The 23222-nt window shown below is 40.0% G+C and overlaps 1 protein-coding gene across 1 annotated transcript in view; it reads left to right on the top strand.

Moving 5' to 3' along the window:
- The first annotated feature begins 2235 nt into the window (after positions 1-2235).
- LOC143567975 (transcription initiation factor TFIID subunit 14b-like) overlaps positions 2236-23222 on the top strand; it is a 24051-nt gene continuing 3064 nt past the window's right edge. Inside the window, exons 1-5 of the mRNA XM_077054247.1 lie at positions 2236-2532; positions 16189-16277; positions 16365-16586; positions 16669-16853; positions 16952-17094. Of these exons, the coding sequence (XP_076910362.1) occupies positions 2236-2532; positions 16189-16277; positions 16365-16586; positions 16669-16853; positions 16952-17094 (936 nt within the window). The remainder of the gene's footprint in view (positions 2533-16188; positions 16278-16364; positions 16587-16668; positions 16854-16951; positions 17095-23222) is intronic.

Here is a 23222-nt window from a genome sequence, read left to right as displayed (position 1 = left end):
CTTACTTGAATTCCCGGGTGTGATTTGCTTTGTTTATTGATTGAATCTTTGATTAATTATTTGCTTGTTATTAAAACCTAATCAACTGCTAGTGTGATCAGCACTGTTGACAGTTACTTCATAATTCTAGAAACTAGTTGCACATTACACTGACTAGATACTCCTGGTGGATACGATACCTGACTTACCCTAGCTACTTATGTTAATTAGGTTTTTGCATGACTCAAACGACGGTCATCAAAATGGCGCCGTTGTCGGGGAGTTAGTGCGCTTAGTGTTTTTGTGTTAATTGATTTCTTAGTTTAATTTAGTTTAAATTACCTTTTGTTTTTAATTTTAGTTTAGTTTTATTTTTTCATTTTACGCGGGGTGTGTTATTTGTGCAAATAACAGGTTTATGCACATCCACCATTCAGGGAGACAGTCCCCACTGATTTACGAGCCAGAGATTGAACGTTTAGCTCGGCAGAACCGAGCTCAGATCAGACAACTGGATATGGCAGGTCAGAACCAGAACCAAAACCAAAACCCACCACCCGAAATTAATGTTTTCCAACCTGAACCGAATCCACCAAATAATCAAAATCCACCAAACAATGACCTACCACCACCAATAAACACCAACCAACAAGCCCAAAATTCAGCCCGACAATCCAGAAACCGAAACCTTGACAAACCCGGGCCATCAGCCCCGAACAATACCCCTCGTCACCGACAACCGATTATTCAAGATTTTGACCATGTCAGTATTCATACTGAAGACGAAGAAGAGGGAGATGATGAGGAATTTGGGCCGAGAAATGAAAATGCGGGTTTGCGTGTTGAAGAGGTTGATGAGGTTGAGGAACCGGTTAGGGTGAGAGGTAACAGGTGGAGGAACAGGAATCTTGATCGAGGTGGTATAGGAAGATATCGGGAGGAACAGAGACAGCTGATTCAGGTTAATCGGGGAGGTTTTGAGGAACCGAGGGCCAAACAAAGGAATTACAGGCCTCCGGTTCAGGGTGTTAACAGTCGGTTCAGACCAGCTATTTCAGATGGTGCATCACCGATTGTCCCACAGGTGCGTGTTCAGGGACAACCGAAATTTAAATCCCATCCGTCCTACATCAACATAGTTCCCCATTTCACGGACTGGGATCAGAGGACCCGTATTCACACTTGTCAGATTTTTCAGCTATTTGCGGGTCTATTGGTGATGGTACTTATGATCAGAATAAGGTTTGGTTGCAGTTGTTCCAGTTTTCATTAAAAGACAAGGCAAAACACTGGTTCAACTCGCTACCGATGCACAGTATTGAGAGCTGGGCCGAGATGCAGCAGGTTTTCCTTAACGAGTATTATTCGCAGTCGAAGGCTAACGAAGCCCGGATGGAGATTCGACATTTTGCACAGTCACCGGGTGAGTTATTTTATGAGGTATTTATTCGTTATAAGGAGATGATCAGGAAATGCCCGCACCACGAGATTGAGTTGTGGGAGTTAGTGAAGTGTTTTGTTGACGGGTTGACTTACGAAGACAGAAAGTATTTGAAATCGTCATGTAATGGGATGTTGTTGAACCAACCAGAAGAGGATGATTGGGATTTCCTTTAGTTTATGTGTGAGGATTCCAAGTTAGAAGCAGCAGCTGAACGAAGACAAAAAGTCGGGGTCACCCGAACAGTTAAATCAGCCTCAAGCTAGTCAGACAGAATTGCAGAGTTGGAACGGGAACTCGCGGGTTATCGGAAAGAGAAAAAGAAGGAGGTTGGTAAAGTCGGGGTGAAATTCCCGGTTTGTTCAGATTGTGGCGAGTTGGGGCATAAGGTTGAAGATTGCCTCGGGGTTGATGATGATGAGTATACTGATGAAGAGGAAGTCAGTTACGCGTACGGAGATTCTAAGGGTCAAGGGTTCAATTCAAATACATATCACCCGGGCCTAAGGAATCACCCGAATTTTAGATACAGGAACGCGTCGAATCAGTTGAACCTGAACTTTCAGGGGTCCAGTCAGAATCAACAGCAGAACAGCTACCGCTAGGGCGGTTATCAGCAGGGTTCGAACAGTCAGAGTGATAGTCGGGGTTATAACAGAAATGGTTACCGGGGTAACAGTTCGTCAGGTAATCAGAATCAGGACCAGCAGAAGGGTAGTTCTGGAAATTCAGACGAGTTAATACATTCAAAACTCGATGCGTTGTTGAAGCTTGTGTCAGATAATCAGAAGGAAACTCAGAGACAGTTCGAGTTAATGGGTAGGTCATCAGAGGCAATGTCAAAGCAGATTGGTCAACTCGTAGCAGACGTGGCAAGATTTCAGAAGAATGCGGGCCAGTTACTGACTGATACTACAGTAAACCCGCAACATGCTAGTTCAAGCTCTAAGAAAGGTAATAGTGTGCACATCAACGCGGTAAGTCTTGTACCTCATTTTGAAATTACCTGTGTTGAAGTTAAGTCACCACCGCAGTTTGTTGAGGCGGTGGTAAATGATGTTAGTGATGAGAATGAATGTGTTGGTCAAAATGAAATGGTTTTCCAAAATGAAGTAAAATTAAAAACTGATGAATCAACTTTTTGTGAAAATTGCACTTGTGAAAAATGTTTAAATGCCAAATTAACCAACACGGGAGATGAGGAGGTAGAGGATAATACCACTTCAAGTAAACTCCAGGACCCGGGAGTGCCATTTTTATCAATTCAAATTGGTGATTTTAAAACTGATCAGACACTTCTAGATCTTGGAGCTTGTGTTTATGTCATGCCTGGCAGTTTATATAATCAGTATGAGTTTGGCACGTTAGAAAGTGTAAACACCACCGTGGTGTTGGCGAATCAAACTCATACACAAGTCCGGGGCATGGTCACTAATGTAATGGTTCAAGTGGATGAATTTAGTTACCCAGTTGACTTCCTTGTACTTGATTATGCTAAGGGTAATATTAAACAATCTGAAGTCATACTGGGTAGGCCATTCCTTGCAACAGCACATGAGGTAATTGATTGTGCTGAGGGATTTTTGGGCATTAAGTGCGGGAACCGTGTTAAGTGGTTATTATTGTTTGAAAATGCTACTAACCCTCTTGTTGACAACTGTCTACAATCATCAACAATTCATACAAGAGAATAATTCGCAAGCCCAAACCATTCGCTCAGATCTTATTTGCATATGATCAATTCGCGCGAATGCGAGTGTCGGAAAGTATTCGCACGATTTCGGGTCGCGCGAATGGTTTGTTCTATTCGCATCGGAGTTCGTGTGAATATTTGAATCGATTTGCGTCTACTTTCTGATTGCCGGAGCCGGGGTTGTTGACGGAACTCAGATTCAGGCCACAACGCGGCCGTTTGTGACCATCGCGAAGGACCGGTGATACTTTGGGTCTAGTGGTTCGGGTTGCCGTATTGCAGATATGTTCTTGCTGAAGGGTTAGGTGGTTCGAGTTGCAGGTTACCAAGTCGTTTGGGACCCGAGTCTCGTTTAACCCATTTACACTGATCTATCTTTACTATTTGCATTTGTTACACCGATGTTATTATTGTTATTGCTAGATTTGGTTGGAACTTGTTCATCTCGGTTCGTTTATGTTACAACTTTTCAGATTTCGTTTATTCGTACGTTATAAATCTTAATAAGGAAATGAAATAAAAATAAGCATAATATTTACCTTATAGATTCGATTGGTTAGATCTTGAGTGTTTGGAAAAATGGATTGTGTGCACAGGAGAATTTTGTTATGTATGGATATGTATGACAAATGATGGGGAGATGATGATGAAATGATGAGGATAAAGATAAATTAGGGTTTAGGGGTTTAAATAGGCAAAGCCAAAGGCTTTTAGGCCCATAAATCACCCTCAAATCCATTAACCTCTCTTAACCTTATCTATTCTTAATATATTTAATTAATTTAATTCAACCTTACACGACACGATAATTAAAATAAACGCGTAATACTTTATTTATTATTGTCGAAACGAGGACGTTACAACTATCGTAATGTAGTTTAAGTATTGATACTGAATTTTGAATTATCTCCATAATTTTGCAAGGTATCATAGGGCGTAACTAGAAAACAGTTTAGTATGGTTTTAATAGCCTTAGCATTTAAATTTGTCACAAATCCTCGTGTTAGTTTTTTGTTGATTTTTGGTAAGGAAACGTATAAAACTATACTCAGCCAATCATGTGTTTATTGGAATACTAGGATTAGCATAATTAAATGCCATTAATATACGACTACCGATTTTAGCCAGCTATTCTTTTGAATTATGGTTAGTCTCGTTGCTCATGCCTAATTTAATGAGATATTTTTGCAACGAGATTTCTCCTTAGAGAACTTAAAGCTAAAAGTAGTACTTGTATTTTGTTCATGGACCTTAGCACTATCCTCTTTCAGGTTATAATGGTAATGAGATGAATAACATCTTAGTTTTTAGTGCTAAACATTATTTATCCTGTACATATGTTGCTCATCAACACATTCATTTTTCTTTGGTACTTGTGAGCTTTATAGTTGATTCTTAAGGCATCAAATTGTACTAGTGGAAAATTTAGTATGTAATATATTGAAAATGTGCCATCACCACTTTGGTGGGATGGTAAAGGCTTTGGCCTTTGGGTGAGAGGTCCAGGGTTCGATTCCTGGCATTGGCGGTATAATGTAAATAGTAGGAGGAAAGCTTGAACATTCAAAAAAAAAAAAAAAAAAAAAAAAATTGAAAATGTGCACTTATTTCCATGTGTGGGCCCTTAATTTTATAAGTCATGGTATTATACATTATGATGTATTCACAAATGTCATTTAACCTTATAGTTAGAATTTAGAAGGAATGCATGCATCTTATGAGTTATTTTGATTAGTTTTAGGAAAAACTAAATCTAAAATAACTCTAGTGATAACATTTATTTAAATGGGTTCTTGATTATCATTATCATAAGAGACATTATGATTGACTCATTTCATTTGTTATGCTCTAGTTTTCAATATAATGATTGTTATTAGAAAGAGCAGTAGGATAGTCATATCATGTCTTAAAGGATAATTAAAACTGAGAAGAGCTGAATGCTATTGAGACTCTTTATGATGTAAAACTTATATTATGTTTTAATATTATAGTGAATTATTTGGATGGGATAGTTATTTATAGAAGAAAATTATAGCGAGTAATGTTATGGGATATTAAAATAATACAGATTAAAATTTATGATCATTAGATTAATGAATGATCATTAATGTGATAATCATTATATTTTATTGAAGATGTGATATGTCTATTATTCACATTAAACTAATAGACTATAATTAAAAGTTCTACTTAAATAAAAAATAAATCACCTTTAGGCAAAATTAAAATTTATTTATGTATGTGTGCAAAATAATTGTAACACATCACCTTTGGGCAAAAGTGAGACAATTATTTAAATTATGCACAAGCTAATTTTGCTAGACAAAAATGTAACACATCACCTTTGGCAGAAGTGAGACATTTGTATTAGTGGCGGATACAGAAAAATTTGTACGGGGGGGCACAATACTTTTTTTTTTGAAAGGTAACCGGGGGTGGGGGGGGGGGGGGGCAATACTAAATGGATAAAAATAGGTTAAATAAAAAAATGACGATAAAAATACGTATGGCACGCCAGTTTTTATCCCCTATCTTTCTTTTTGGAAAGTTATGTTCACGTATTGGCACGATCATTTTAACCAATATGTTATCTTTCTTTCATCTCTTTCATTTGCATCTAAAATTCGTATCATATTAACGGGATCTCAAGGAAAATTATCAAAGTCAACTAATTTAGGCGTAATCAGGGGTAGAGACATGTCTCGGATTATCACTACTACTAGATGAAATTTCACTTGTTATGTTTTTAAGAAATTGTTACGAGTACCTAGATGAAAACTATATTGTCAATTTACACAAACAAAACAATCAACACAATTATATAAGAGGGTTAAAATTATGCACCTTGTTTTTGTTTTTGTTGTGGAGACATTACCAATTCAATAAACACCCAAATCATCAACGCAAATGTAAATTGACTATTAAATATGTTTCAGCAATTAGAAAATTCGTAGTAACAAATGCAATTGCAATTGTAAATGGAATTTAGAAAATATAAATTAGCAATTGAAAAAATGTGTAGATCTTCCCGATAAGCCTTGGTGTCAAACTATAATGAGTCCATTTACAGTGAGTTTAAAATTTCATGACAATTTAACGTAAAAGAGTTTAACTAACCCAAAATATGTAATATTTAAATCTGGAGAAAATAAAACAATAAATATTAACAATAATAAATTAGAAATCTAACACTTAAATCGGTCCACTACTCATCCGTTACCACCAACACCTGTTTCTGGCTGGAATCCCAGTTCCATCTTCACCGGCGCCCTTTATTCCTCTACAGTTTCAGGCAGCTGTAGACGAACCGAACACGAGCCGTTTGGACTTTGGATTCTGGATATCTGGAAGAGGAATTAGGTTTCAAATGCTTTTGAGCTTGGGCTAGAATGCACGATGGACACTTGGGCTAGAATGCATGGTGGGCACTTCGGCTTAACAGAAAATTTAGGCTACGTACAGGCTATGCACTACACTAATAACATGGATCAGACGGTGGGCCTAAGCCCACCCTACTTTACTTCTATATCCACCCCTGATTTGTATTATGTTAGGCAAACTAACAAAAGCTTTCAATTAGACTTGAATGATATGAGAAATATAACACATCACCTTTGGGCATAAGTAATACATAAAAATTCACTCACGTTAAGTTTTTTACGTTTTGTAAAATTTTATAAGATTTAATAATTTACAAAACATTTAATTAGGAATAGTTTATGAGAAAATTATAGTTCTCGGGAAATTAGTTATCGTGACTTTTGAGTTCTTAGGAATTATGAGTTCTCGGGAATTTTAGTTAGCCCGGCTTTTAGTGGGTTTTCGGGATTATGAGATTTTTTGGGTTTTATAAGATTTTCAGGATTTTGGTAAACCAAACCATTTAAAAAAAACAAAATCTATTTTTAAATCATTAACCCATAAATTATTTTTAAATCCCATAAACTAATTTATGATAAAGATGGAATTCGTATTTTAATGATTTATTTTGTTTCCTAATTTAAATGATTTAATTATAGTTATCTAAGATTTTTAAATTTTTTATTGATAAAACTATCTAATGTTTCAAATAAAAATCAATCAAAATTGGAAACAACATATTTTATTCCTACGATTCATCCAAAATAAGGACGATTCTTCAAATTTTATGATAAACATGAAGAGCATTTTCGAAGAATCTTAAGTCAGTTTTCTTTGGAATCAAAATCATAAACATAATTTTAACATATTTCGAGTATATTAGAGTTTTAATTATGAATTTTAGCAATTATAACCAGTTTTCTAAACAAACATGAAAATAGAAAACCGAAAAAAGTAGGGTTTTAATTAAAATTCATGTCTTTCGATTTTAATTCCAGATTTAGGGAAAAAAAATAAGGAACTAATTATCAACATCACTCTGATACCACATGTTGATAAGTTCTTTGTGTTAGTAATGGAAAAACATAATAATATGATAAACCTATAATTATATGCGTACTGTTACAACATGGAGATTAGTAACTGAATCAGAGAAGGATGTAGACGACATGATTGTCAGCTTGATCGAGTTTCCCTTTAGGATGTATAGTTAAGGATGGTGCTAGTGTTCTGGAGAGAAACCCGGTTTAGGAGAGAGGAGATACATAAAATTGTATGTGAAAATTAGGTTATGATGTTAATTTATTCTCTCCATATATACCCCCAAAGGGAAACCCTTTATTAGCTAGTAAGGGTAATATGACTTATCAACAATTACTAAGCTAATATATAATAAGATATATTAATAATTTGATCTATTATAATATAAATGATAACGATGGTAATATTAATAAACATAATATATATTAGTTTGAGGCCCGTGTATTACACGAGTAATTGATGAAAATTTTAAACTCTAGCCATTAAATGAAATTCAGTCAACAAAATGATCATATATTGTTAATACAATCACAATTTTATTAAAATTGTAAAAATTAGATAACTAATATTACACAAATATGTTACAAATAAGTAAAAAACTTCATTGTACATTAATTTGTTTTTGTATTGGTCGGTATACATTATTATCAAAAATCAAATCTTTAGTCCATGTCTGCTTGTAACTCTTGATAAGCTAAGGTTTGCTTGTAACTCTTGATGTAGCCACGTATAGTTGTCCGTGTGACAAATAAGGTTCTTTGAAGTACATACCTACCCTAAATAATGATAAATATATCCATGAAACTAACAAAAAAAATATTCTTACACATAAAATATCATACCTTTTAAACAATTAATATGATGTCATTTGAGATCATCAGCTCAAGTTTATCCAAAAAAAATATGATTATTCCAAAAACCTGATTACCTGAACTTTGATGATATAATAATAATAATAATAATAATAATAATAATAATAATAATTATTATTATTATTATTATTATTATTATTATTATTATTGCAGATTTGACTCATGAGTTCTTATTATTAATAATAAAAAACAACCAAACGATTTACAATGAAGTGGCAGGTAAGCGGGCAACAAGCTGCGCCGCAACCCCCTTTTGGATAGCAAACCCAACCCTACTAAAAACAAAGTTTTGATTCTTATGGGTCGATAAATTGCTATGCATTACTTTCTAACTCTATTTAGAAGGTCCACGGCATCTGGAACTAAGTAACCAAAAGTGTCAATGGCAAATGGGATAAACACGTGTTGATTCTCCAAACAAGCTTTCTCGCCGCAAATGGGATATAATCATCCTTATAATCTTTAGATTCTGAAATTGATTGATCATGATAAATTTGTTATCATTAATATTTTGTGTATGATAAATTTTTAATAGATTTTATATTTTATAATTAAAAGTTATATAATCAAGCAACATATAAAATCAAAAATTAAAATATAACAAAGTGAAATTATACTATCATATAAAATCAACCAACAGAATATACTATCATAACCCCAATTCGTTATATTTTTTTAAAAATAAAATTAATAAGTTAATGTAATATTGAAATTATGTAAAAACCTAACGTAAACAATATTCTATGAATCTAGGTTTCGATATCCTAAATGATTTTTGGAAAGCGAAAATAGTGGGATGAGATTGAAACATATTTTATGGTTAAAAATTTTGAATTTGAATGCTTTTAATTAAGTACAGTAGAAACTCGATAAATTAATACTCGATTATTTAATAAACTCTCTAAGATAATATTTTTTGCCGGTCCCGACTCGGGGATAGGGTGCTAAATTAATAATTCACTAAAATTATAAGATAATACATTTTTGATAATTTCTTTAGACCCCATATAAAATATAAATTAATAATTCCTTATATATAGCATATTATATGAATGATTTATGAAGGTTTATTGAAAAATGACTCAATTGTCTTTTGTTTTTTTGTTGAAATCAATTTCCCCTTGAATCTCGTCTCTAATTTTCCTTAGCATGGTAAGAACTTCTGGTGTTGTTTTCTCATAGCTCAACAAGAAATTGTTCAATGTGATTGCCGCTTTAATAGCTTCGTTTCGCGAAGGGGGCTCCATTGTAAAACTTTCATCATCTTCTTCATCGATATCATCTTTATTAATTCCAATAACACTTTCAATAATTTCTTCATAAGTCAACAACTGTGCAACTACATTTTTCTTCTGGGTGAGTCAGAACATTCTACTATAAATTAATAAAATATTAATTAATATATAAATTAATAATTATTAATTTATCGATTAATTAATAACTCTTTTAATTAATAAATTTTGGTAGTCCCAAGTGTATTATTTTATAGAGTTTCTACTGTAATATTATAAGGCATATTAAATTAAATTTAAATGTATAAAAAAGGTATAAATCAAGTCATAAAACATATGTTTTGAAGTTTTTTGGTCTGAGCTATGAAAGTCAATATTGAAAACTAAATATTGATCTTCTTATCGTTAAAACACTTTATATTACATAAAACGTCAAACAAATAAATGACATATAGTTCATATAGTAAATCGTTATACATATGGATTGTAATTATAATATTCAACTTTAATAAATTAATTAAAGCTAAACACCAAGATTTATGTAATAGGTATTCTCCATGTTTGTAATATTTTTACAAAATGTTTAGAGAAAATAAAGAAAATACACAATTTTCTAAGTTCAAATACATATGAGAAAATTTTAAATCCAAATTTGAAACAAACCTTATATAAATATTATACACTTTTGCTCGAATCCCAGTTTAAAAACAATTTGTAGTTTATTTTCATAAAAAAATTCAAATTCTTCAACAATGATGCGCCATTATTTTCTTTAATTTGCAATTACTCGTGACTTGAAAATTTTATTCTAGCAGACCTCAACTTCAATGTTGAAATTTCCTTATTTTTTTATTTCACTATTAATGTTAATGAATGAATCGGTTATGATTTACCTTTAATAAAAATAAACTTGAATTCATATATTAAAATGGTTTAAAGATTAGGGACCATATATTAAAATAGGTTGAAAAATAGATGAGGAAAGCTATGAGATTGACAAGTGATAAAATTAAGTAGTCTGTTATTAGAATAGATAGATTTATTCTTACATGTAGATTTTACACTAATTTGTGATTAAGAATTATCATGAAATCGAGAATACATTATGAATTACATTAACCAAGAACGCTTGTAACCGAGACTAGTGTTGTTCAAGAAATTTGTACTCACTTGAAACAAATTTTCCATTTCCATTTTGTTTTATGCTTTCATTTCATAAAAGATGTCATCTTTTATAAACGCTAAGTCTTACAAATAATATCATCGTATTATGTTACTTTGTTATGATCTAATCGCCTTGTTAATCATTGTTCTTATGTTATAAAAACTTGTTAAACTCCTAGCAATATCTTTGTGTGGACTTAGGATGATACATTACATGACCGTGGAACTTTGTATAATATTTTTTCTTTAGTTTGTTTTAATTTATTAACCTATTGACATCCTTGTTGATTATTAAAGAACGTGGGATATGAAGATTGAAGAGACGAATAAATGGATGGCCACATTTAGACATTCATAATATTAAATTAAGTAGCTTACTTATCAAAATGTGACGATGTGCACATCAAATGTTGTTACATTTCACATAGTGATGGTTTAAAGAGAAATCGAATGATTTAATGAGCTAAGAGAAAAAGGTTGGAAATTGGAATAACCGAAATTTGCAAAATATTGAGTGCGATGCATTATTATTATTATGATTATATTATTGCCTAATAAGAAACTAGGTTATAATTTGTTGATTAAAAAAATGTAGTTCCTAATAAAAAGCAAAGCATGTGATAAGAAGTTATAAGATCCGGTACAAATATCATATCATCGGAAAAAAGGCGGGTGGTTATCATCTCGTCATACCAATCAATCGATGAAACCAATTAAACATTTCAAACCCTAATTAATCACCCCACATTGTACCCTCAAATTCCCCCAAACTCATGACTCGCAGTGATCAGGATGACACCTGTAGGGTATGGTACTAAACCCGGTTTTACGACCCTAAATTTATTATGTTTGGCTTATTTTATTATATGGACTAATACAATGTTATTGGGCTGAGGTGGTTTTGTGGAGGTAACCCTAATTGGGCTAGGCCCATCTCGTGCTTCGACAATGAACAAACTCAGAATAAACTAATCTCGGGACACGATATTTCAATTTTCAACTACAGTAGCAAACTCATTTGGTGGCTTAATCAACTACAGTTCAAATCCTAATATTTCATATTCACTCATTTTCTATCAACAATAACTCCCACTTGTCATGTTTAATCTTACTTTCGTTTCATATCCGACCTGAAACTTATGCGGAAATTCGAACACAAACAGGGTGAAATGAATTAAAGTTTTAAAATTGAACCCAAATGTGAATTACTAGGGTTTTTGTGATTCCCACAATTTGGGACGATCATATGATATGACAGACAACAAAGGCATGCATTGGATAACCAGAAGCTGCAGGTACGTATTACCTCATATAATAATTGTTAACAATAAAGTAAGTACCTTGTTGTTGTCTTCTTCTTCAATTTCAATGGGAGTTGAATCAGATTCTTCAGCGGGGTGCATATGGGTGTTGTAGGGGTATGGTACTAAACCCGGTTTTACGACCCTAAATTTATTATGTTTGGCTTATTTTATTATATGGACTAATACAATGTTATTGGGCTGAGGGGGTTTTGTGGAGGTAACCCTAATTGGGCTAGGCCCATTAGGGTACCATGATGGTGGCCATGAGGCTCCCTATATAAGGAGGTCTCCACCTCCTTATGAGGGGTTGGTCATTCTCAATAAGAGCCACCACCATATTTTTGTGTCTGTGAACAAGAGATCCGAGAGATTTCTTAGCGGTCACCTCCACACCCCCAAAAAGTCATTGCAGATCCCAACCAGCCGGAGAAGAAGATCAAGACGTGGTTCGTTCATCTCGAAATCCGTGGAAACATCGTCATGGATCAGGTCAGATTCATCTCGTGCTTCGACATTGGCGCCATCCGTGGGACGGCAATGAACCACGCTTCGCTTCTCGTCTCGGCCCTTCGATCTGTTCATCAATATCTCGGGTCTACGGTTTCTTCTTTCAGATATGTTCTATGGAAATCCAAAAATCCGTAGATCTAAAAAATACTTCCAGATCTGGAAATACACAGGAAGAAATACCACCGAACTTTTGGGGAAAACCCTTAGATCTGTGTTTTTTCTAAGTGAAATATACCAAATCTAGTTATGATTTTTTCAGATCTGGGTTCGTTTGAGCAACAGTCACACTTCATATTCATAGATCTATAAATCCTATTAGATCTGTTGGTTTTACATAAAACCTACCTGATGTGGATATTCAAAATCTCTAGATCGTGCGCGCCACCGCGGATCAAAATCGCTCCCTGTGGATCAACTTCGGATTCCGCATGCGCGCCCCCGGCGATCACTCTACGCCACAGCGGGTCGCATGCGCGCTCCCGGCGATCACTCTACGCCACAGCGGGACGCATGCGCGCTCCCGGCGATCACTCTACGCCACAGCGGGTCGCATGCGCGCTCCCGGCGATTACTCTACGCCACAGCTCACGCATATCACATGCTCATGAAGACAGCCAAAACCTTTGTTCGTGGCGCATATCACATGCTCACGCATCACGCATGCTCACGCGTATCACGTATGCTCACGCATCACGTATGCTCACGCATATCACATGCTCGCGCATCTCATATGCTCACGCATCACATATGTTATTGGGCTTCACGTACGCTCATGCATATTAGATGCTCACGCATCATGCACGCTCACGCACCACATATGCGCGTGAGAATAAAGGAGACATTGCGCAGGCCGCGCGTAAGCGGCATAACAAATGAATAATCTAATCCAAATCAGGATAAGAACAACCATGATTGTACTCATATGGCTACGCACCATACTTAAAGGTTGGGAATCCTCATAATATCCCATATGGCTACGCGCCATACTTAAAGGTTGGTAATCCTCATAATATCCCATATGGCTACGCGCCATACTTAAAGGTTGGGAATCCTCATAATATCCCATATGGCTACGCGCCATACTTAAAGGTTGGGAATCCTCATAATATCCCATATGGCTACGCGCCATACTTAAAGGTTGGGAATCCTCATAATATCCCATATGGCTACGCGCCATACTTAAAGGTTGGGAATCCTCATAATATCCCATATGGCTACGCGCCATACTTAAAGGTTGGGAATCCTCATAATATCCCATATGGCTACGCGCCATACTTAAAGGTTGGGAATCCTCATAATATCCCATATGGCTACGCGCCATACTTAAAGGTTGGGAATCCTCATAAACCCATAGGCCACGCGCCAGCTTAATTATTCTTATAGCTCGTAAGTCGCCTCGCGCGCAAGCTTAATTATTCTTATAGCTCGTAAGTCGCCTCACGCGCCAGCTTAATTATTCTTATAGCTCGTAAGTCGCCTCACGCGCCAGCTTAATTATTCTTATAGATCGTAAGTCGCCTCGCGCGCAAGCTTTATTATTTTATAGCTCGTAAGTCGCCTCACGCGCCAGCTTAATTATTCTTATAGCTCGTAGGTCGCCTCGCGCGCAAGCTTAATTATTCTTATAGCTCGTAAGTCGCCTCACGCGCCAGCTTAATTATTCTTATAGCTCGTAAGACGCCTCGCGCGCAAGCTTTTATTATTCTTATAGCTCGTAAGACGCCACGCGCGCAGGCTTCATTATTCTCATAGATCCATAAGTCGCCTCGCGCGCAGGCTTCATTATTTTTATAGCTCGTAAGACACCACGCGCGCAGGCTTCATTATTCTCATAGATCCGTAAGTCGCCTCGCGCGCAGGCTTCATTATTCTTATAGCTCGTAAGACGCCTCGCGCGCAAGCTTTTATTATTCTTATAGCTCGTAAGACGCCACGCGCGCAGGCTTCATTATTCTCATAGATCCATAAGTCGCCTCGCGCGCAGGCTTCATTATTTTTATAGCTCGTAAGACGCCACGCGCGCAGGCTTCATTATTCTCATAGATCCGTAAGTCGCCTCGCGCGCAGGCTTCATTATTCTTATAGCTCGTAAGACGCCTCGCGCGCAAGCTTTTATTATTCTTATAGCTCGTAAGACGCCACGCGCGCAGGCTTCATTATTCTCATAGATCCATAAGTCGCCTCGCGCGCAGGCTTCATTATTTTTATAGCTCGTAAGACGCCACGCGCGCAGGCTTCATTATTCTCATAGATCCGTAAGTCGCCTCACGCGCAGGCTTCATTATTCTTATAGCTCGTAAGACGCTTCGCGCGCAAGCTTTTATTATTCTTATAGCTCGTAAGACGCCACGCGCGCATGCTTCATTATTCTCATAGATCCGTAAGTCGCCTCGCGCGCAGGCTTCATTATTCTTATAGCTCGTAAGACGCCTCGCGCGCAAGCTTTTATTATTCTTATAGCTCGTAAGACGTCACGCGAGCAGGCTTTATTATTCTCATAGATCCGTAAGTCGCCTCGCGCGCAGGCTTCATTATTCTTACAGCTCGTAAGTCGCCTCACGCGCGCAAGCTTTATTATTCTTATAGCTCGTAAGTCGCCTCGCGCGCAAGCTTTTATTATTCTTATAGCTCGTTAGACGCCACGCGCGCAGGCTTCATTATTCTCATAGATCCGTAAGTCGCCTCGCGCGCAGGCTTCATTATTCTTATAGCTCGTAAGTCGCCTCGCGCGCAAGCTTTTATTATCCTCATAGCTCATAAGTCGCCTCGCGCGCAAGCTTTATTATTCTCACAGCTCGTAAGTCGCCTCGCGCGCAGGCTTTTAATATGCGGCGTGCTATATCTTATTCATGCTAGTGCACCATCATTATCATAAAAACCACAACACGTCACCATCATGAAGAAAACCTCCCAAAACTCAAAGACAATAAAGATAAGGCCGAAGAAAAGGGAAAAAACCGCCTCACGCCCTAACACACCTCATAAAGTCCAGCGCTCCACCTAAACGCTTGCGCGCCCAGGAGCAACGCTGGACTTGGGGGGCTAATGTCGAAGCACGAGATGAATCTGACCTGATCCATGACGATGTTTCCACGGATTTCGAGATGAACGAACCACGTCTTGATCTTCTTCTCCGGCTGGTTGGGATCTGCAATGACTTTTTGGGGGTGTGGAGGTGACCGCTAAGAAATCTCCCGGATCTCTTGCTCACAGACACAAAAATATGGTGGTGGCTCTTATTGAGAATGACCAACCCCTCATAAGGAGGTGGAGACCTCCTTATATAGGGAGCCTCATGGCCACCATCATGGTACCCTAATGGGCCTAGCCCAATTAGGGTTAACTCCACAAAACCCCCTCAGCCCAATAACATTGTATTAGTCCATATAATAAAATAAGCCAAACATAATAAATTTAGGGTCGTAAAACCGGGTTTAGTACCATACCCCTACATTCATAATTAATGATAAGTCTTGAACTAAGCTTGAATTGACCTCATATGTCAAGCATGCTTCTACATTTGAATATATAAGTTTTATATGAGATTGAACTTTGTGACATAAATAATCTTTTTGTATGGTTGGTTTCATAGAATTCAACCAAGAAGATTAAAGATCTTGAAATCTGTGTCCCCATCGCCTATGGAACCATCTCGTTTTGGCTAGGAAAGAAGGCCACCGAGTAAGTGAAAGCCAGTTGGAAGTCATTTAACATTTAACAACACTTATAGTTTACATTTGAGCGAAATTTTTAAATTTATTTTACTAGAACTCAATCTCACGTGTGGACTGTTTACGTGCGTGGGGCCACAAACGAGGACTTGGGCGCAGTCATAAAAAAAGTTGTTTTTCAACTGCATCCTAGCTTCAGTAACGCAAGGCGAGTGGTGGAATCACCTCCTTTTGAGCTTACTGAACGCGGATGGGGTGAATTTGAAATAGCCATTTCAATATTCTTTCACGATGATGTTTGTGATAAACAGTTAGACTTGTGAGTCAGTGATTTCATCAGTGTCTTTAATTCTTTATTGCTTGTAGTTCAAATGTTATGCTTACATCATCATTATATTCAGGTTTCACCCTCTGAAGTTATACTCTGAAGTCGAGCACGGTCCATTATCCACCAAGAAACCTGTAATTGTTGAATCTTACGATGAAATCGTTTTCCCAAACCCTTCTGATAAGTTTCTTGCGCGTGTTCATGATCATCCGTCTGTAATCGTGCCACGTATTCCACTCACTTTGAACTTACCTCATGGTAAATTAACAAATTTCAATTACTGCATTCTTTTTTAAAACTTATTATATACCATTGGTGCAAAATTGGATTATGATTTGCTGTTTGTTACGTCATAGTACCGACGGAAGACACACGTTACAACAAAAGAGGTGATACTAAAGATCACCAACTTGGCCAATGGTTCAATAGATTTTCTGAGGCAGATGAGCTGTTAAGATTAGCAGAGGCCCGCCAGCAGGTGCAGAATCATATTGAAGAGGTAGGTCCCAGCAGAGCCCAGTTGGACCCGCAAGACTCACCTTGAAAAGGGACGTCTGCGCAGTTGAACCCGCAAGACTCCTTAACGGACGTCTGCGCGGTTGAACCCGCAAGACTTAACTAAAGGAACGTCTGCGCAGAAACCAACTGGATCAGCAGGACCCACCACGCTCAGAGACGTGACGTCCTCACGCGCGGTACGCAAGCTGTCCCCGCAGGAAACGCCTCCCAATGGTTAAGTACTCCGCCTGTTCCCGCAGTTACGGATACCAGCCATCAGGGAAGGCTACCCGCGCAGCATGGCTACACGCACAAGGCTTAACTCTCATAATAAGTCAGCAGTCACCTGAAGAAGGAATGAGCAAGCCGGGAACAGTCCCGCACAAAGGCGGGAGGGGGAATACTCCCGCCCAAATGAGCCAGTCCGTACGATACTGAAAGATCTTTTGTACTGTACCTGACGAGGTATGGGCAAAAGATCTGACCAAAGATACGACAGCTCACTGATAACAGTATGGCGAGCAGCATGCTCTTGTACTGTATGTCACTATTAGCCGCTACCTACTCACCAACTCCTGACATACCACGTGCATAGCCTGTAGTTGGTGGAAAAGGAATAGTAGACAGCAGGCCTGGTCACTATCAGCCGCTGCCTACCCACCAACTACCAGCATGGCACGTGCGTAGGCCACAGTTGGTTGAACAGGAGTACTATTCAGCCGGCTACACCTCCTTGGAAACCTACCTTCGGCTATAAATACCCCAAATGGTATGATCATCTCATCTTATCTTGTATCTGATATATTATACCTGATATCTGCTCTAGCAATCTCTTAATATACATTTATATTCAAGAGCAATCTAGTCTGATTCTCACGCCGGAGGGTGGTCACAAGGAGGAACCCCCCCTTCTCAGTGACGAGCTCACGGTGTCTGTTTTGCAGGTTATCAGAAGAACCATCTTTGCCGGGTCTAACCCCTCGTGGGAAACATCTATTCAACCCCCAGGTTACCCGTAATCTGCCCGGGGTCGGTTAGTGTTTCTTCATTGGCGCCATCCGTGCATAAAAGCTAGAACTTCATTTCTTTTCAGTTTTTTCAAACTTCTGGAAAGATGGTTAAAGAAACTCCGGTAACCACAACCCCAACTACTGGGGGGAATACCGGCGACTACACAGTTTTTACGAACACTACCCCGGTTACCCAAGCCGGGGCAAGTGCAGTAAATTTTACGAACACTACCCCAGTTTCCCAAGCTGGGGCAAGTGCAGTAAACAACCATCCCCTGGGATTCAATAATACCCAGGTGGAAAGACAATAGACGAGACTCCCCCGCCAAACACTTGAACAAGTTAAAGCGTGGGCGGAGGCACGTCAGAAGGAATTCCAAGCTGAGTTGGACGAACGCTTGCGTTCCGTCCAACAGGCTGACGAATTTGGAAGCACTCGCCAACAGCTCAACATGATCAGTGAGTGCGAGTCCTCGGACGATGATCAGGAGGAATTCGACACCGACGCAAACCCTCGCCTTAGGGCGAAAGGGAAGCGTAAGGAAACGGATTTCCAAACGAGAAGGAATTTCGGAGAAACCTTCAAACAAAGGAACGCGGGGGGAAACCCACGTGACTTCTCCAAAACCTTCAGACCAACTGCTGCAAACGCGGGAACATCCAAGTTTGCAAGGGACATTGCGGAAGCAATCGCCCCGAAAAGTGCCAAGCAGATGCCCAACATCGGCACTTATGATGGTATATCCGACCCAGATGATCACCTGAACAGATTCATAGCGGGGGCAACCGTCAGCAACTGGACGGAACCCACGTGGTGTTATATGTTCCAGATGACACTGGTTGGAGCGGCTAGAGCGTGGTTTGACCGTTTACTGGTCCACCACATCTATGATTGGGCGGACTTCCAACACAAGTTTAGCCAACACTTCAGTCAACAGAGGAAATATATTGAAGAACAGTGGACGATCCTCAACTGCGTTAGAGATAAGGATGAACCTTTACTAGACTTCATCACCCGCTTTAACTCGAAAAAGCTGAGTCTGGGCGTTATAAGCGAGGACCTTGTTTGCGCCGCTTTCATCCAAGGCGCCGAATACCCAGAGCTTATCCGCACGTTGACGGGTAAAGATGGCATGCCACCCACATGGGATGCCATCATGACGGCAGCCAAGCGCTTTGCCGAAACGGAGAAGCAACTGGGTGGGAATCTGCCCCAGACTACAAACTTCTACACGCAGAGGACTAGAGAAAACAATGTCCAGACCGCCTGGCAAAACAAAAGGAGGCCAAGCATGTGGCAGTCAAGGGTAAACTTTGACACCTCATCCAGCTCTCGCTCCCTAGTAGGCGGAAGGGGTAATACACACCCATCAAGCCGACATCCCAGGTGGACGCCGCTCACCAAAAGCGTCACGGAGATATTTGCCACTGAGAAACTCCCATGGCCAAAAGCTCCAACGGTCCGGCAACGACCTGACGTGGATCAGAGCAAATACTGTGACTTCCACGGCACAAAGGGTCACACCACTGAGAAGTGTTCATCTTTGAGGAATATTATCGAAACATTCGTCAAGGAGGGCAAACTTACACACCTGGTGGCATCAATCAGGAATAGAGGGAAGAATGACAACCGATACAAAAGCAACGGACGAAAGCCCGTTGACATCAGCATTCACATGGTTCGTGGTAACATCAGAGGAAGAAAAAGACAGACGACAGAACCATGCGCATGGAAAGAAGCTGAGGTGCGCTTCCCGCGAGTGCCAGGAGGACCCAGCAAAGAAGGCCCTATCGTCATCAAAAGCCAGCTGGGGCACTACATCACTTCCCGCACTCTTGTTGACAACGGTGCCTCGTCAACAGTTATGTACAGGCAGTTCTTCGACAAGCTAGATGATGAAGACAAAGAACGCTTGGAAACGGTATACGCCTCGATGGAAGGGTTCGACGGCAGCACAAACACCCCTCTGGGTATCCTATCTTTCCCCGTCACTCTCACAGACGGAAAACTCTCCCGCACAGAGGATGTGGACTTTGTCGTAATGAGGAAGCCACACCACACGTACGACATTCTCTTCGGGAGAGACGGGATGGCAAGATTCAATGCCGTAGTATCTTCAGTCCACGGCATGATGGGATGGCCAACAGCTGAGGGTGTGGCGATGGTCACCGGTATTCCCCAGGTATGCATCGCATCTGTCTCCTCAACACCCAAACCAAAGATGGCTAAACCCACCATCACCGAACCAGAAGAATGGGCTTTTAATGGAAAATACCCCGACCAGGCGGTTACCATTGGCCCAACAATAACTGATCCTACGCGCACATTACTCAAACGCTTACTACAAAAAAACGCTGACATCTTCGCATGGAAACCAGCAGACATGACTGGTGTACCTCGAAGTAAAGCAGAGCATAAGCTCAAGTGTGACCAGGCTTTTACGCCGGTCATACAAAAGCGTAGAGTAATGGGGGCGGAACAAGCTAACGCGTGTAGAACCCAAGTCAAGGAACTCCTTGACGCGGGCATCGTACGCGTTAGCAGATATCAAACTTGGGTTGCAAATCCCGTTATGGTACCGAAGTCTAACAAGCAATGGCGCATGTGCATAGATTTCAAAGACTTGAACAAAGCATGCCCCAAAGATTGTTACCCGTTACCCGAAATTGATCTTAAGGTAGATTCGTTATCACCGTTTCACCTTAAATGCTTCCTTGATGCGTATAAAGGGTACCATCAAATCCACATGGCCGTTGACGATCAGGACAAAACCGCATTTTGGACGCCCGATGGCACATTCTGTTATCAAATGATGCCATTCGGACTTAAGAATGCCGGGTCCACATACCAACGCCTGATGGACAAAGAGTTTCATGCCCAAATTGGGAGGAACTTGGAAGTATACATGGATGACCTGGTCATTAAAAGCCTTAACCCAGAAGCGATGTTGAAAGACATCGAAGAAACATTCAACACACTCAGAAGGATAAACATGAAGCTCAACCCGAGCAAGTGTTCCTTTGGGATGGAAGAAGGGAAGTTCTTAGGAGTCATTGTTACAAAAGATGGCTTCAGAGCGAACCCTGAAAAGGTCGAAGCCATTATCAAAATGGAATCACCTACTACCATCAAGCAAGCTCAGACACTGAACGGACGCCTAGTTGCACTTAACCGCTTCTTGGCAAATCATGCGGATAGGTCGTTCCCATTCGTGTCGACGCTGAGAAACTGTCTAAAGAAAACGCACTTCCGCTGGACACCAGAAGCGGAAGCAGCTTTTCAGGAAATTCGGTCACGTTTGATCGAACTCCCAACGCTCACAGCACCAGAAGCGGGAGAGGAATTAATCCTATACCTCTCCGCCACAGATAGAGCAACCGGGGCCGTCCTGTTAGTCGAGCGAAAAGGCATCCAGATGCCAATCTACTATGTTAGCCGTCTCCTAACAGACGACGAAACTCGGTACTCTACCCTGGAAAAATTAGTCTTAGCACTTGTACAGGCTTCACGCAGGCTAAGACGATATTTCCAAGGTCACCCAATTACTATTTTCACCAACTTCAAACTTGCAAACGTTTTAGGCAAACCCGAACTTTCGGGACGCCTAGCCAAATGGGCAATAGAATTAGGAGAATACGCGATAAAATACAAGCCAAGGCCAGCTATAAAAGGCCAGGTCTTGGCCGACTTTATTGCCGAAGTCCCCGCATCGCGGGAGAAAGAGTGCCAGGACGAGGCTCAACCCTCTCCAGCACTAGACATCGATGAAGTCTGGCGACTTTACACTGACGGAGCGGCCAGCAGCGAGGGCTCAGGCGCAGGGTTAAAACTTACCAACCCAGCAGGCCAAGAATACACTTACGCTATTCGACTAGACTTTCCAAGTACGAATAACGAAGCTGAGTATGAAGCATTCTTGGCCGGGTTGAGGATTGCGCGTAAAATGGGAGTAAAGAACTTGGAAGCCCATGTGGATTCCATGTTAGTTGCCAATCAGATAAACGGGACGTACACGGGCGTGAACGACACAATGACCCTGTACCTCGCTCAAGCAAAAACCCTCATGCGCGATTTTAATGATTGTAAAGTCATACACGTCAAGCGTAGCGAAAACAAATCTGCGGATGCGTTAAGCAAGCTTGCGTCATTAGCTTTCACTCACTTGGGAAAGGACATCCGCATTGAACTCCTGGGAGCACCATCAGTCCCACACAAGGAAGTCCGTGTCATCAAAACCGGCACAGATTCGTGGATGACACCAATAATAAATTACCTTGCGGCGGGTATACCACCAGAGTAAAAAACACAGGCAAGAAAACTACGCTGTAAAGCACTGAACTATCAACTCATTGATGACGTCCTTTACAGACGTAACTTTCTTGGCCCCCTCCTCAGATGCGTTGACGACCAAGATGCCAACTACCTCCTAAGGGAAGTACACGAAGGCATATGTGGGATACATGCAGGTCCACGCGCAGTTGTGGCTAAGCTAAACAACGCGGGATACTTTTGGCCGGGGATGCATACGGATGCGCTGGAGTACATCAGAAAATGCAGGTCTTGTCAGCTCTACGCACCCAACACGCATCGCCCGAAGAATGAACTTGTTCCAGTCACCTCTGCATGGCCATTTCAGAAGTGGGCCATCGACGTGACAGACCCATTTCCCACAGCAGCAGGGAACGTCCAGTTTCTAGTGGTTGCCATCGACTACTTCACCAAGTGGATAGAGGCAAAACCCTTAGCCCAAACGACCGCAAAACATATCAAAAAATTCATTTGGGAATTTATCATTTGTCGTTTCGGGCTTCCGCAGAATTTGGTGAGCGATAACGGCACCAACTTTGCTGACAAGAAGCTACAACAGTGGCTTAAAGAACTTCAAATCACCCACACCTTTACCTCGGTGGCGCACCCGCAAGGTAATGGTGAGGTGGAAAGAGCAAATAGGAGCATCGTCGGCGGCATAAAGAGAAGACTATTGGAACACAGATCCGGCTGGGTGGACGAAGTTCCACACGTACTTTGGGCACACAGAACGATGAAAAAGGCAAGTACGGGAGAAACCCCGTTCAGCCTCACTTATGGCACTGAAGCCATGGTCCCGGTCGAAATTGG

The sequence above is a fragment of the Bidens hawaiensis genome, unplaced genomic scaffold (genome assembly GCF_021521415.1).
Source record: "Bidens hawaiensis isolate Kalapana, Puna unplaced genomic scaffold, B.hawaiensis_p1.1 tig00023787_1, whole genome shotgun sequence".
In the NCBI taxonomy this organism is placed as follows: domain Eukaryota; kingdom Viridiplantae; phylum Streptophyta; class Magnoliopsida; order Asterales; family Asteraceae; genus Bidens; species Bidens hawaiensis.
This window is presented reverse-complemented; position numbering and strand designations above follow the sequence as displayed.